The sequence below is a fragment of the Mchenga conophoros genome, linkage group LG13 (genome assembly GCF_057382185.1).
Source record: "Mchenga conophoros isolate Kocher_MC1m ecotype Shallow Benthic linkage group LG13, M_conophoros_male_GT1.1, whole genome shotgun sequence".
Lineage (NCBI taxonomy): Eukaryota > Metazoa > Chordata > Actinopteri > Cichliformes > Cichlidae > Mchenga > Mchenga conophoros.
The window spans coordinates 29,000,044-29,014,319 of NC_140538.1; the positions used below are offsets into that span (position 1 = coordinate 29,000,044).

Sequence of the window (14,276 nt, forward strand, 5' to 3'; positions counted from 1 at the left end):
TTGTACTTGCACAGTAACCAGTTTGTGTGATTTCCCACCATACAGGCATACAGGACTTTATTCTATATACTGCAAGTACCTTGCAGTAAGGTGACAAAGCCAACCACTTCACTGAAAATGACCCAAAACATATTGCTATAGCAACTCTACAATTTTTCAAGGAAAGAAAGTGTATATTCGTTAATACAATGCAGTCATCTGATGTCAGTCCATAAGAGCATACTTTCAGTTACCGAAGGCAGAGAGACCCACAGAAAAACCACTGAAGGTGGCTGCAGTAAAAGCCTGGCAACTTAGTGCCAGCCTACAGGAAGCAATTCATTTTTAGGAAAGACACTGTATCTTTAGACTATGAAATGCTGACATTACAGCTATTTCAACCACTGCTGAAAACCTCCTTAGTACCAACTGAAGGTCATTGTCTCACAAAGCCAATTTAACAACATTGTCTTCAAAAAACAGACAAAATTCCAAGGTCCTCAAACTACACATCTCATCTGCCTCAAGTTGCACCAGAGCTTTTTATCACTTTTTCACGGTGACCCAGTGCATTGCTGATGGCATTTGGGCAATACAAGAGCAGCTAGTGGCTCTTTGGCTCTGAGAAGGTTCATCAGGTCATCATTTTTAATAAAAATGTCAAGAATCTGCCTTTCCCTATTATCATCCGTCTTCTTGCCACACACTGAATGCAGCACTCTTTGGTGACCTGTTAGAGATGTCACTCTTCAATGAAATCCCAGTCAAAGGATATCACCTGCAGCTCTTCACCTCACTGTTCTTTGTGCATTCCCCGTTTGTTTTTATGTTTTTACTGTTTCTCAACATCTTTACAGGATGAGTGCTAGTACGTTTGTTTGTTTTATTGATTGTAATTTGGGATGTTTGACTTCCTGAAGATTCTTATATTTGAATTTGAAGGCAAAGTTTGAAGGCATATTCTGTTGTCTTGTATTGCAGGCAGTGTGTACATGGGCCAGCCTCAGATGCAGTTCACTCCGCAGGGCTACGCCACAGCAGTGGCTGGAAGTATCCCACCCACCACCACCATGATGGGGTCTGGGGCCATGGTGTCTGGGATGGCACTGCCAAATGGGGGCTACATGAGCATGCAGCAGGGTGCGATGCCTGCCAACCAAGGACAGAACATGTACAGCATGCAGCAAGGACAGTGGAATATGGGCCAGGTAACAGGAAGAAATATAAATCTCTGTATTAAAGTGCAGTCAGAATGATGATTAACATTTAGCTTTTTGCCCACTCCAGTTGCTGTGAATATATAGATTCACACTTAGATCTGTTCCCCAATTCTGTGTGGAGCTCGGTGCAGTAATAACCTCACCAATGTAGTAAAAGCCCAAGAGGTGCAGCTTTAATCAGCTATTCAATCTTTTTTATAACCAGGGTTACTGTATAATAATATGAGGGTTTTTTTTTTTCTTTTATTCTGTCACATGCCTTTATTCCTTTGTTCCTAATTCTGCCCAGAACAGTACATTACTTAGTATATAACCTTTGATTTAGGATCTTTTAATACTACTTAGAATGCAGAATGAAATTTGATGATTTGTGTGACTTGATCATTGGTTATAACTGTTTTCCAGCCAATTTGGAATGAAATTACATAATAATACCATAGACTGTATATAACAGATGGTCATAGCCACCATGATGCCATGCACTGGTTTCTTGGCTTCCCAATTTGAAGCCTCAATGATAGTGTCTTTCTTGGAGCTGCAATCAACCTTATTTGGACAAGAAGGTGAAAAGTTAAGACTCACTATCTAACCTCCTGAGAACCAAGGAAAAAAGTATCTTTCAGATTTTCCCACTGCAGAGGACATAGTGAATGTGCTGGGTCTCAGGAGGGTGAGGCTAACAAAGCTTTGTTGCATAAACTGTATGGGTGCAACACATTGTTCTGTTGATGTTGTCCACAACATGCATTCACATGCATCACGGGTCACAGCTCTTTAAGGTCCAGCCACAGCATTTTAATCAGGCGAGGGTCTGGACTTTGACTGGGCCACTGCAACACCTTCAGTCTATACTTTTTCAGTGATTCTGGTGTAGATTTGCTGCTGTTTGGGGATCTTTCACCTGATGCATGACCCAATTTGGACCTCACATTTTGACTCTAGAATACTTTGGTATACAACTCAATCGCTGCGAGGTTCCCAAGTCCCGTGACTCAAATCATTACCCCTCCACCACCTTCCTTGGCAGTTGATGTGGTTTTGCCTAAAGTGTTTCAAAACTGTATTTTTCACATGCCTGTATATTGTAGAATCCTTCACTAATGTTGCAGTGGCCCACTTCATGGCCATTCATAGAGCTAATGTTACTGAAGGAGCATCTGCTGTAGGATTTCCTTTTGGTGACGTAAGTGCTTCCAAGATTAGTCCAACATTCAGAGAGTTTCGGTGACTTCTAATCACATCCCTGACAGAAATGCTCTTAGATTATTAAACTCGTACTTAACTGGTGCAGGTGATTGCAGTCTATAATGTGGAAGCATAGTAACAGTTCATCTGATAGAACAAAATTAAATTGGACGTGAAAAATTGTCTGTCCAGGGAAAGATGTGAAACAGACACCAGCAGCAATCCCCCTTTATGTGTTTAGATACACTTGTGCTTTTGCCGTAACTGCATCACTGTGTCTACATTAATCTTTTCTTCCCATGGTCTCTTAAATGCATCTTTCTTTCTTTATATTAGTTATTTATTAGAGCAATCTGGTTTTCTAAATCGAAAGAGGAAATATTACGTTTTACACAGAAATCATACCCCCGTGAACCATTACCAGGAAAAGACGCGTCTTTACAGAGCCTGAAGTTCGTCTATTGAATACTTTCTGTGGTCACAACCTAAAAGGATGTATTTACTACAGTTGCATAATGTTTTACTTCACTGGTGCTTCAGATTGTATCAGTGAAATCCCCAATGTATATTTCTGTCCAATGTTCAGAGCAGGCAGTCATGAAATACAGTGGATGTCTAAAAAGAACAGCTCAGTCCACAAAGACATTCATTCTTTTGTCTCGTCCAGAAAGGATTCAAGAGAACTTGCAGCATTCACCAGCTTTCATGTGAATGAGTTTTCAGGGCCTGGCAGATGAGTCATGAAGCGATTCAGGTTGGCTTTATTCAGCCTAGATCTCAATGGCTAAATCTGAATGAATTTTTAAATGTGACACAGAAGTTACAAAAATAGAATTTCAGATCAGCTCAGTTCACTGTTAATATTTTCTTCACTGTATCCTCATTGCATGATTTTTCAGTTTTTCTGCACAGCATTCCCATAAGAAAAAGAAATATTAAAAACTTATAAAAGACTTGCTTAAGATGTGGCTTACTTCATATAGTGAATCATATCAGGCTTATATGATTTACTCATGAAAGTGGCCACTTTCTCATTACTTTCATATATTGTTTTAGTAAGTATCCAAAATATACAAGTTTCATTTATATAATTTTTCAAGGGATTTTATATCTGTTTTCACTCTTGTATGCTTTTCATACAAGTTTCACACAAGACAGATACAAACTTTATAAGATTTATGTATATATCTTTTCCATATGGGTTGGCAGCATGTAGGGATTTACATTGACTTTTTTTTCGGGGGTTTTTGGCACAGAAATGTTTCATGATGGTGCAACAACACCTGTTCTCCCTCTTAATGTCTTCAGGACTGCCACATCCCCCACAGCAATCCTCTCATCGCTTCGCTCTGTTTTTCTAAACATGTTTTTGAGCGTTTTATTGATGTCAAACTGTTCCCTTCTTGCCTTCGTCTGTTCCCATGCCACTGTTGCTAGCTACTTATTGGTTAACAAAAATGGGAAAGCATGAATAATTACAAGTTCTCATTATCAGTCCTTATCATTTAATTCAAAATATATAAACTGTAATAATACAAAAGACAAAGTTCATGTGGTGCAACTGAAATTAAATAAAATGAAAAAATAAAATGTGCAATTACCAAAAACTACAGTTCATGTAATGGCCACTCGAGGCTCCAAATTGAGTCAGTTCCCATTCAGTCGCATGTTAAAATGCCTAAGCTGAGCCATGAAATGGAAATGTTTACAGCCTGTTTTTGGCCTCATGAATAGATTCACCCTTTTAAAAAAGTGTCTTAGGGTTTAAAGCTGGGAGTGCAGGGCACCACAGTAGCTTATCTAGAGTATATGCCCAGAAGAAGCCTGAAGGCCAAAAATAAATATGTAAAAATATGCAAAAAATAATCCCAACAGATGTGCTTAAAAATGTTAAAAAAAAAAAAAGAAACAAAGAAAAAGGAATTCAATTAATCAAATTCTAAATCCAAAAATATGAAATGAAGTCCTTCTTACATTTGAATTTGAAAACAGTGGCCAGCAGTGTGTTGAATACGTGCAGAGGGTGGTCAGGATCCATTATTTAGCCATACATCCAGCCACTGTGCGTTTGGATCACATCAGCTGATGGAGGAATCCAGACAGTTTGTTGATTGAAAAGCAATCATCCGTCAGTAAGTTGTGGTCCTAAAGGGGTGGGCCAGCAACAATACTCAAGTAATCTGTGGTTGGTAGTAAACACAGATGTGTTCATGTTTTTACATCAAATTCTCACCCAAACATCTGATTGTTGCAGCAGAAGTCATAACTCATATAATTAGAAGTGTTTTTCTGAATATATACAGGGGTAAAATAAGTATTGAACACATCACTAATTTTCTAAGTAAATATATTATTGACATGAAATTCTCAGCAGTTTGTAACAACCCATCCAATCCACACATGCAAAGAAATCAAACCATAGATGTCCAAGTTATGTGTAAGGATGAAAAATAACTTAGAGAAAAGGTGTTAAACATATGGACAGTCATCACACCATCATATCATATGATATTATATAAAAAACGAAAAATAAAGCATGTCCATAGTGTCCAACCCCAGTGGTATTAAGAGGTGTTAAAGTGTTATATCTGAATCTTCTTATGCTCTCTGAACCCTGGTGTATGAGGTTACATTTTACAACTGAGATTATTCAGCGAACATAAATTGCCTCTGAGATGCTTTGGGTTTGTTGGTTTTATATACTTGTCTTATATTAACCTATTACATTCACTCCTTTCTTAGTACCCCTAACAAAGTCCAAACATGAAGCTGACTGAAAGTCTGAACCCTACCTTTGAAGTTCTGCCTAAAATGTGATGACCAAAGTGCCCTCACCCCAGTGTATGGAAGTCAGTAGTCCGCACTAACGCAGCTGTACAGTGCATGAAAGTGTGTGTGTGTGTGTGTGTCTGTGTGTGTGTGTGTGTGTGTGTGTGTGTGTGTGCACACGCGCATTTTGTGCAGAAGATGGAACGGTGAGCTGATGAGTGCTTGGTTAGCTGACACACATGCATTACTACACACACAGTACCTACACACAGGCTCTCAGCTCTCTGATGACCAGATAAGTGAGCAGCACTGCACCAAAGCACATTCATAATAGATAAGACCGAATGGAGGGAAGAAGGGGAGTGAGTTAGGGATGTGGAAGAGGGTGAGGGATTGTGAAAAGAGAGGAGAGAGGGCAGGGAGCATTTATGAACAGAGGGGATGTTAAAGAGGGTTGGAAATAAGCCAGGAAGTGGAGTTAAAGGATGGAGAAACCCCAACACTCACCTCCAGGCTCTGAAATGACAGAATAACTCTGTGTTTGCTCTGATGAACTCAAACAGTAACTTTTCTCCTCTGTTTTCTATCTCAGATGACCCAGCAGATGTCAGGCATGGCTCTGAGTGGTGGAGGGCCTGCGCCAGCTGCTTCCAGCCAATCAGGCACCCCTGGGGCCGGTTGGCCCGCAGCTCCATCCCCGGCTTCAGGCCAGACCCTCAGCACTCAGCTGTGGAAGTGACGAGGATGGGGTCCAGAGGATGTGGTGGTGGGGTGGGGAGTGGAGGGCAGCGACATGGCAAGAAAACACCCATATTTTCCAACCAATCCATGTACCTTCAGCTCTGATTATATACAGCAAGGACAGTCCGTGTGCCCCAACACACCTTCACCGCAGTTCCTTTAGAGGGCCAAGATGACATCACAATGGATTGGAGCAGTAAAAAACAAAACGAAAAAAACCCGGCAACCGCTATGTTGCGTCTATAGTTGACTTCCTTTTCTTTTCTGGTTTCCTTTTTGTTGTTGTCGGAAAAAGACAAAGAAAACAAAAGAGATGTAACAAAGCTGCTGGAGCAAAAACTCCAAGTGTCTGTAATACTAAGATGATATCATTACCAAACTGGATAGTTAGTCTCTCAGTATCTGCAGTAGATATGGCTGTCTTGTGGTTGGTCTATGCTACCTGTCCTCTCCCTTCTCTCTGCACTGTATATTGTGATGGTCCCTCTTCCTTCCCTTCCTGCTCCTTTAGGGCAAGCACAGCCTCGTAGCAGATAATCGTCCAAGCAGTACTGTATTTATGTGAAAAAAAAAAAGTGAATCTCCTGGGTTTTTTCAGGGGAGAGAGGTCAATGCTTCAGCTCAGAAAAACTTTGGTCGAAGGTTTTTTAGCCTCTGCTAAAAAAAAATGAGGTCTCGCTGACCTGCTAATACAGTAGGTGTTACTTTTATTTTTGCACTAATGATCAAACAGTTCAACCATTTTCCCTTTGAAACGTGTGAAGTCAAGCTGTCTTGTTTCAGTCTCTGCGGGTTCAGCTTATTCCCACAGCAGACAGTGTACTGATGACTTACACCAGTGGTTTTCAGTTGTGGGGAAACCACTTGCCCAAGGTATATAATAAATCTCTGTGTTTATGGTAGACTTTTTTTTAAAATAAACAATTAAATAGCCTAAATTGTTCCATTTTCTTTTCTATTTTATGGTTTTTGTTTTGATAGTAATACTTTTTTTATAAAGTATTATATAATTATAATATTTTAAAGTTAGAGAAATAAAATGTGTTATGCTTGGGCTTGCTGACATATAATCTAAAACTACTGTTTTCCCCACACATCCACAGGTCTAAATATATAAGTACATATTTTCTTGAAAAAAGAAGAAGAAAAAACTTTGTTTGCTGTAAAACTTGAAGCTAGCAGTTAGATGCAGTTAGCTTAATTTAGCAGACGATATGTAGATATGCTAATCTGGTACTGTTCAAAATGATCCAAAAACAACAACCAAAACAAACAAACTGAAGTCTCTCTAAAGTTAAACAAAATATCCAATGTATCGCAATTCAAACAGTTCACACTGTAAATGTAAATATATTATCACAGGTTTCCTGATTTCTAGACTTTGCGTTATTGTATGTTGTTAGCTGCTCGGCAATTGATTCACAATTAAGGTGCCAGAGTTACTCGACCCTTAGCTTATCCTTTATTACATATCCGCTTATATGTCAGACAAACATCAATGTGTGTAGTCAATGTGTAGTTTTCAGTTTTTATTTTTATTTTTGACTTTTTAAAACTGTTTAAAATCTTTCCGTTCAGCTAGTTGCTACATAGCGCTAGGGCAATTCTTAACCTACAGGTGCTAGCTAAAAGAATTTTCTGGAACTGGTCACCGACTCATCTGCTTAGTTATCTAGCGACATGACAGGGACAGACTGCAATAACTGCACTCTTTCATCTTGAGTACCATGAACATACATCTCTTTAACAAACAGAAGCCATTAGCACAGTTAGCGTAGTTATTTAAAAGAGCTAATGCTTAACAAAGCCGATGCTTTGTTTGACATGTCTTTTATCGTTATATGTATTTATACACACAAACACACATACGTGTGTAGAGGCACATCTCATTATCCAGTATACTTTGTCAACCGAAGGTAAACTTGTCCATGTTACTCAAATTGATGGCTGCATTAAAAAAAACAACACAAACCTTCAAATGTCAAACATTCCCTTTAAGTCTCAGTAATTGCTGGGCGGTCCCGCAGTCCCCTGGGTGCCTTTGGTGGCCTCGCTGTGATGTTTTGAAGTGTTTTAAAACCAAACGCGTTAGGTTTAGTGCAGACTGGGCTCCAACCCAGTTAAAATATTCCTTGTTGTTGAAGTGTGCACCCTCTCCCATGCGCCTTGAGGGAAATTAAATCACCACTGGAATCCTGCGATCACAACAGTATGTCTTAACTAAACTTTAAATAGCAGAGCAGGTACTGTATCAGTGGTTGATTGTGATTCTGCGTCTCAGATTTTTGTTGAGTGGTAAATATAGAAGAACTGGCAGTTTGGTCCCAACTACTGAGTTGGAAATCTGTCTTTTTATTTGAAATTCTGGACCAGTGTGACACCCAGAATGCTTGTCCTTCCATGTATGATGCTGTAACCGTATGTTCCGCCATTCGCTGTGTGATGTTTTGTTGTGTGTAGTACAAGAAAAGCACAGTTAGTCTGCAGCAAATAAACCTGGATGACCAATCAGAGGGCTAGATTGGCAGCAGGAATGGGACTGAACAGTGGTAGATTAAAGTGGACCTGTATGAAAATCCTTGATGGGTTCATCATTACATCATCATTACTCTTCAGTTCTTCAGATCACACTGCCGAGCGCCGATGCAGAGATTCATGTCTGTACAGGGTCCCTCTGCCATGCAATAACTGTAGCACTCTGTGGGAGAACGTTTATAACAACATATTCTTAATAACTTAATGTCATCCAGGTTTATTTCCAGTGTGTTTACATTTTCTGGTGCCTAGTACAGGGAAAAAGATGTGTTTTATGCATTAAAACTGTAAATATGCAGGAAATTTTCTGTGATCATCTTTGTTTAATGACTCTAAAAATATGGTTTTATCTTTTTGAGATCTTTTACTTTCTTTTCTCCTTTTTTTTCTGATGCCTGTTTTACAAGTGAGTCATTTGAAATAAAAGCTGTTGAATCCTGGATAATAAGGCTTGTTTTTATTTCTTGTGTGTACATCAAACACAACTGTACATACAGTCCCCTCTAAACTTCAGTGCTCAGGACAATACTGCTGTCAGGAAAAGAGCTCTTTGCACATTAGAACAGTGAAAGTGGCCGCCTGTGTTGTACCGCTTATATACCAGCTTCTCCATTTCTTTTTCCTTCTCTGCTGACAGATGGGTTTCCTATGTTGTCAGCTCACAGATGCTACATTATTGATGGCTGCTTGTCAGGAGTGTTGTTACTTGATGTGGGCCACTTCCAAACTTCATTACATTCCTCATATACACGGAGGAGAAAACGCATGTTGTCACTTCATTAGGTTTATATGATCAGCTCATTCTAATAATTAAATAGTATTTAGGCATCAATCAACCTTAACAGCATTAACTTTGAGACATTCATGTGATTTAATTTAAACAAAGAAGACCGGGGCGGCTGTTCCTGACAGAATCTGATTGGTATTTCACAGCCAGCAGTCGAACTGACATTACTGTGAAATCTGAGCTAAAACTTTGATGAAAAGGATTCAAACTGTTTTTTTTTTTTTTAAACACACCCAAATTTTTCAGGGGAATTATGGGAAGAATAGTAATGTCCCAGTAATTTAGGAAATACACTTTCTTCAGTTTCCAAGAGTGAGGTTGGAAAAAATGTTTTATTAATTACAGAGTTGGAGCCTAGCTTAGCATAAAAACTACCAGAGAAGGAAAGCTAATTGCCTGCCCCTAATTAAAGTTCAAAGATGCCTCTACAAACACATTTGAAGCTAGTTACTACATTATCTCTAGAATTTTTTTTAAATTAAATTGTAGTGGGTTATGTTGCATTTTATAGCAAAGACTGTAATCTTGCTAGAATGCTAGCAAGATATTCGGCCAGATTCCTTAAAGGATCAGGATAGCCATTTCTGCTCTGTTTAGCTAACAATGAGCAAAAATTCAACACAGGATGTGTGGAGGTGTTTAGGGTCATTACTGGGGTTATTTTTTTAAATAATTATATTTTACCTTCCAGTCTTCACGCTAAGCTAATTTTATGTTGAAAGCCTTCTGATGCCAGTTTTTGGCATGGGTGTGAAATTGGTACCAGTAAACAATCATGTTTCTAAAACTGTAGGGATCCAGAAATACCTTCTTCTTTTTTCAATCAAACTTACATTAGGGTACTTGCCAATACTAAGAACAGAGATATTTAATTACAGAATTCAAATAAATGTTTCCTGTAACATGAATGCTCAGTTGGCTCTGTATCATCAAACTGATGTTCCTTTAAGGCCATCTAATATCAGAGGTGGGACCAAGTCATTGTTTTGCAAGTCTCAAGTAAGTCTCAAGTCTTTATCCTCAAGTCTCAAGTCAAGTCTCAAGTAATGTCAGGCAAGTCAGAGTCGAGTCTCAAGTCACTGGTGTAAAAGTCCGAGTCAAGTCACAAGTCTGAAACTTTGAATTTCAAGTCATTTCGAGTCTTTAAAAAAAAACGAAAAAAAGCATGTTGCAGTTTTATGCTAAATGTAAATATTAGACCATGTAATTTTTAAATCTGTGTTTTTCTCAACACATGACAAAATAGTGAACTTAGAAAATATACACAAATTGTGAAATTGCACCTCTTTAAAATGCAGCTCAATTAAACCTAGCTCCAAGAATAATTTTCACCGACAGTTCTGAGATAAGCTGCATGTTATTCTTGGATGCGGTTGTAGGACTGGCTTTAAAATCACATGACAAAAATATCATACACATTAAAAAAAACTGCATCACCAACGTAGCCTGGACAACATTTGCTAGTTAGATGAAGTCAGCTATCTCATCTTAGCATATTTATATGCATATTTATAATCATACGGTTCTTGGAGTGAGTGCATACACTCATGAAGTTTAGTAACTTCAGGTCACTGCAACAAGCCCAGGTACAGTTTACCGACGGATGGGTGCAGGACCTTGAAATGCACCGTGTAGAAAGTAAAGACCATCGTACGTATCATAAGTTTACCAGTCTCACAAATCGTCGTCATAAATACACATTCATTAACCGTTTATTAATAGGACCTTTGAGCTCAATGATAATTAATTAGCAGTGGAAATAATTTCTGGTTCATTACAGAAATGTAGCAGTGACAATAATATTGTATGCTGTAATCCTACTGTGCAATTAGTGATACAAAACAACTGTTTTATCCTGTGAATAAAAGTATATGTTTTTGTCAATGTACCATAATAACAGAAGCGAAACGCAATATTGTGTCAGGACAATTCACTATTTATGCACAATAAACACAATAAATAAAGGAGCATAGCGCGACAATTTCTGTTCAGCGCCAGACTTGCTTGTAACCTATATCACCAATTATGTTAAGAAAAATGACGCATTAACTACAACAGCAGACTGACCTTTGTGTAAATGCTTGGAGCAGACTAACCTGTGAGCTGGAGGGTTCTGGGACGTTATATTTGGTCTTTGAATGGCTGAAATCCAGTCGCCTTTGTTACTTCGGAAACATGGCTCGAACAATTTCTCTTCAACGACGTAATCCGATAACAACCGATCTCTTTACCCGTCGGCTTCCCGTGGCTGTCATGCGACCGGCTATTGCAGTTAATAATACAACAGCTTCTTGACATTTTTGTGTTTCTTTTTATCGCTGTGTGACTGATTTCAATTGAAAGCCTGCGTGCGCTAGTACCGCTTGCCACGAGTTCCCAGAATCCTTTGCGGTTCTACCCGTGAATGACGTCACATTTTCAATCTCCATATAATATGCATGTTAAATTTTATATTTGGGGTAAAATATCAAGTCTTTTCAAGTAAACCGGTTCAAGTCCAATTCAAGTCCCAAGTCATTGGTGTAAAAGTCCAAGTCAAGTCACAAGTCTTAGAACATTTTTTCAAGTCAAGTCTAAAGTCATAAAATTAATGACTCGAGTCCACACCTCTGTCTAATATCATTTGGATTTGCAGACTTTGGGCAGTGACTGGGTATGTTGTCTTACTGCCTCTGTTGCTGTTTCTAATTGAGTCTTCAATAGACTACTAAGGGTGTCCTCTTCCTCTCGCCCTGTGGCAGCCTAGAAAGGCCTTAATCCACAGTAACAACGTTCCTGATGAGTTTATGATCTCAATCACACATTTTAAATCCTAATGAATACAACACAATTCTTATTTTGCAAATTTTAGTCCCAATAAGTGTCCACAAGAACAATAAAGTAGAATATACTTTAGGGTGGGCTTACTTGTGGACTGAAAAGCAGCTACCCTATAAACATGTAGTGTCCTTCAGTTTCACAGCTGTGCTTGTGATGTCTGGTTTCAAAAATGCTGATGACAGTCATAACACTGAACTCAAAGTTTTGGGAACAGGACTTTACAAACTAGTGGGAGAGCCAACTCCTAGAGGAGAGGTTAGCATTGTGTGACAGCTGTTATCAGAGTAGCTACATGAACACAGTATCAAACGGGTAAACAATACTGGTGTTGGTATCAGTGCATCCCTACAAAAATGTTAAACATTCCTTTCACACTAGGAAACCTTAGCAGTATGCCTCACATCCGGCACACAAGCCTTTTCTTCTTTTAGCAATTCTATCACAATTTCATGGTTTTAATTAGGACACAGAATTGTTAATTAAAAAAAACATATCAATGATTTGATGCGTCTCACATGGCACTTTTCAGTTCAGCAACACGATATGTTACATTTCTAGTAACATTTACTTTTTACATCAGCAGGCTGTGGATGCGAGGAAATGAACAGTCTAGGTCATTCCAGTTTGTAAAAGGTATTTGGTGCTATCCAGTTCTCACAGAGCATGTTTGAAAGACAGCAAGGAGTCTTGAATCATGCAGCTCCTCAGAGACTCTGTCCATCACCAGCAGATTGTATTAACCCGAAAGGCAGAGGAAAGCAGAGTGCTGCTGGAAGTCTCAGCCAAGAGATGGCCCCGATCACACCTCGATGGCGACGGTGTCCTTTCGATGTTTGGGCTCGTTTGCGAGATGTGGTTTCTCTGTGCGAGTGTGCCAAACCAGCACCTGAAAAAGAGAAGAGGAAGAATCAGAAAATCTGCCGGCAAAGAAAGCGTAATGCACTAAAAAAAGAGTAGAAGAAAGGCAGTCGTGTGAAACACACTCCCGTTGATGGTTTCATGCAACAACAATAACAAAGAAAAGGAATACACCAGCAAACCATCAAACAGATATAAAAACATATGAGGGTGGGGGATTGGTTTTACAATAAATATCAGGGTACATTAAACTCATTTTATTGTTGAGATATAGAAATGCAACATCACCAGGAAAACAAGTCTATCAGAACAAACGTAATAACTACACATGTAATGTATCATATTACTTTCCATTACACATATAAAAAAATAAAGAACCAGCAGATGATACTGATACTGTTTCACTCTTTGTTTGATAACTGTCCGCTATTGTCAACTAATAATAGTAGGCTAAATCTGTCATGAGTGTATGACAGTGGGAACAGCTCTACTCGGGGGGCTCTGTCCCTCCTCTCTCCTCCTGTATCGCTGCACAATGGTGGTCTGATAATGTGCCTCACTGTTCATTTTCTTACAAGCTTTCTTATGTTTCCAGAAAAAGCCTTCACAGAACCTGACTTGGACTTGATTCCCATTTTAAAAAGCATGTTTACAGCCTTGCACACAAATCCGTTTGGTGTTTTGGATACTGATGAGACTTAAAGTTAGGGGTGGGGCTGCTTTGACTGACAGGTGTGTCCACACAGGAGGTTGTAGCTGTGTGCTAGCTTGGAGATGGCGGAGTGTTCGTTTCCTCTGTATTTGTGCAGTTGATGGTTTTTGAAACATATCTGATTGAATTATCTAGATTTAGTGACAGAAATTGTTATTAATCACTTATTTAGCACAAATTGAAAGCCTTGTGTGATACCCTGGAACTAAAAGGTTGTTAGGTGGTGGAAAAAACAGAGTTTAAGTTAACATGCATGCGGCATGGTGCTTTGATCTTTACTGAGATGGAAGGTGTGTCCTTTTAACTGCACAAATCACTGTCCTTTTATTCTTCTATGAAAGTATAAACTATTAGGATTTTAATACAAAAATTTGAGGTACAATATTTACTGACACAGATCAGTGGTGATTTCTACTCAGTGGCTTCTTGGTGTCAGTATGAAACCAATGTACTGGTCTAAATCAAGTGTGCAGTTGTATTTCCACTCATTGCAGATGCATTTTGAACCTTCAGTCCTCGATGATCTGCATATGAAATGCCCCATGGAGTAAAAAACAAGTCTGTGTTCTCTGCAGCAGAGATAGCATTGTATCCTCCTGCTGTTGGATTTGATGGTGCTGGTGTGCTGCGAGGGATTCCACTTGCAGGAAACAGCCTGACACCTCGAAAT

The 14,276-nt window shown here is 39.0% G+C and overlaps 2 protein-coding genes across 5 annotated transcripts in view; one reads left to right on the forward strand and one right to left on the reverse strand.

The window, feature by feature from the left end:
- LOC146561503 (stromal membrane-associated protein 1-like) overlaps positions 1-5,892 on the forward strand; it is a 152,411-nt gene extending 146,519 nt beyond the window's left edge. For all 4 annotated transcript variants that reach the window (XM_085297636.1, XM_085297637.1, XM_085297638.1 and 1 more), the window contains 2 exons: positions 961-1,187; positions 5,746-5,892. In XM_085297636.1, coding sequence (XP_085153762.1) covers positions 961-1,187; positions 5,746-5,892 — 374 coding nt within the window. The remainder of the gene's footprint in view (positions 1-960; positions 1,188-5,745) is intronic.
- A 2,972-nt stretch (positions 5,893-8,864) lies between these two features.
- b3gat2 (beta-1,3-glucuronyltransferase 2 (glucuronosyltransferase S)) overlaps positions 8,865-14,276 on the reverse strand; it is a 63,039-nt gene continuing 57,627 nt past the window's right edge. The window contains exon 4 of the mRNA XM_085297640.1: positions 8,865-12,922. Within this exon, the coding sequence (XP_085153766.1) occupies positions 12,836-12,922 (87 nt within the window). The 3' untranslated portion in view covers positions 8,865-12,835. The remainder of the gene's footprint in view (positions 12,923-14,276) is intronic.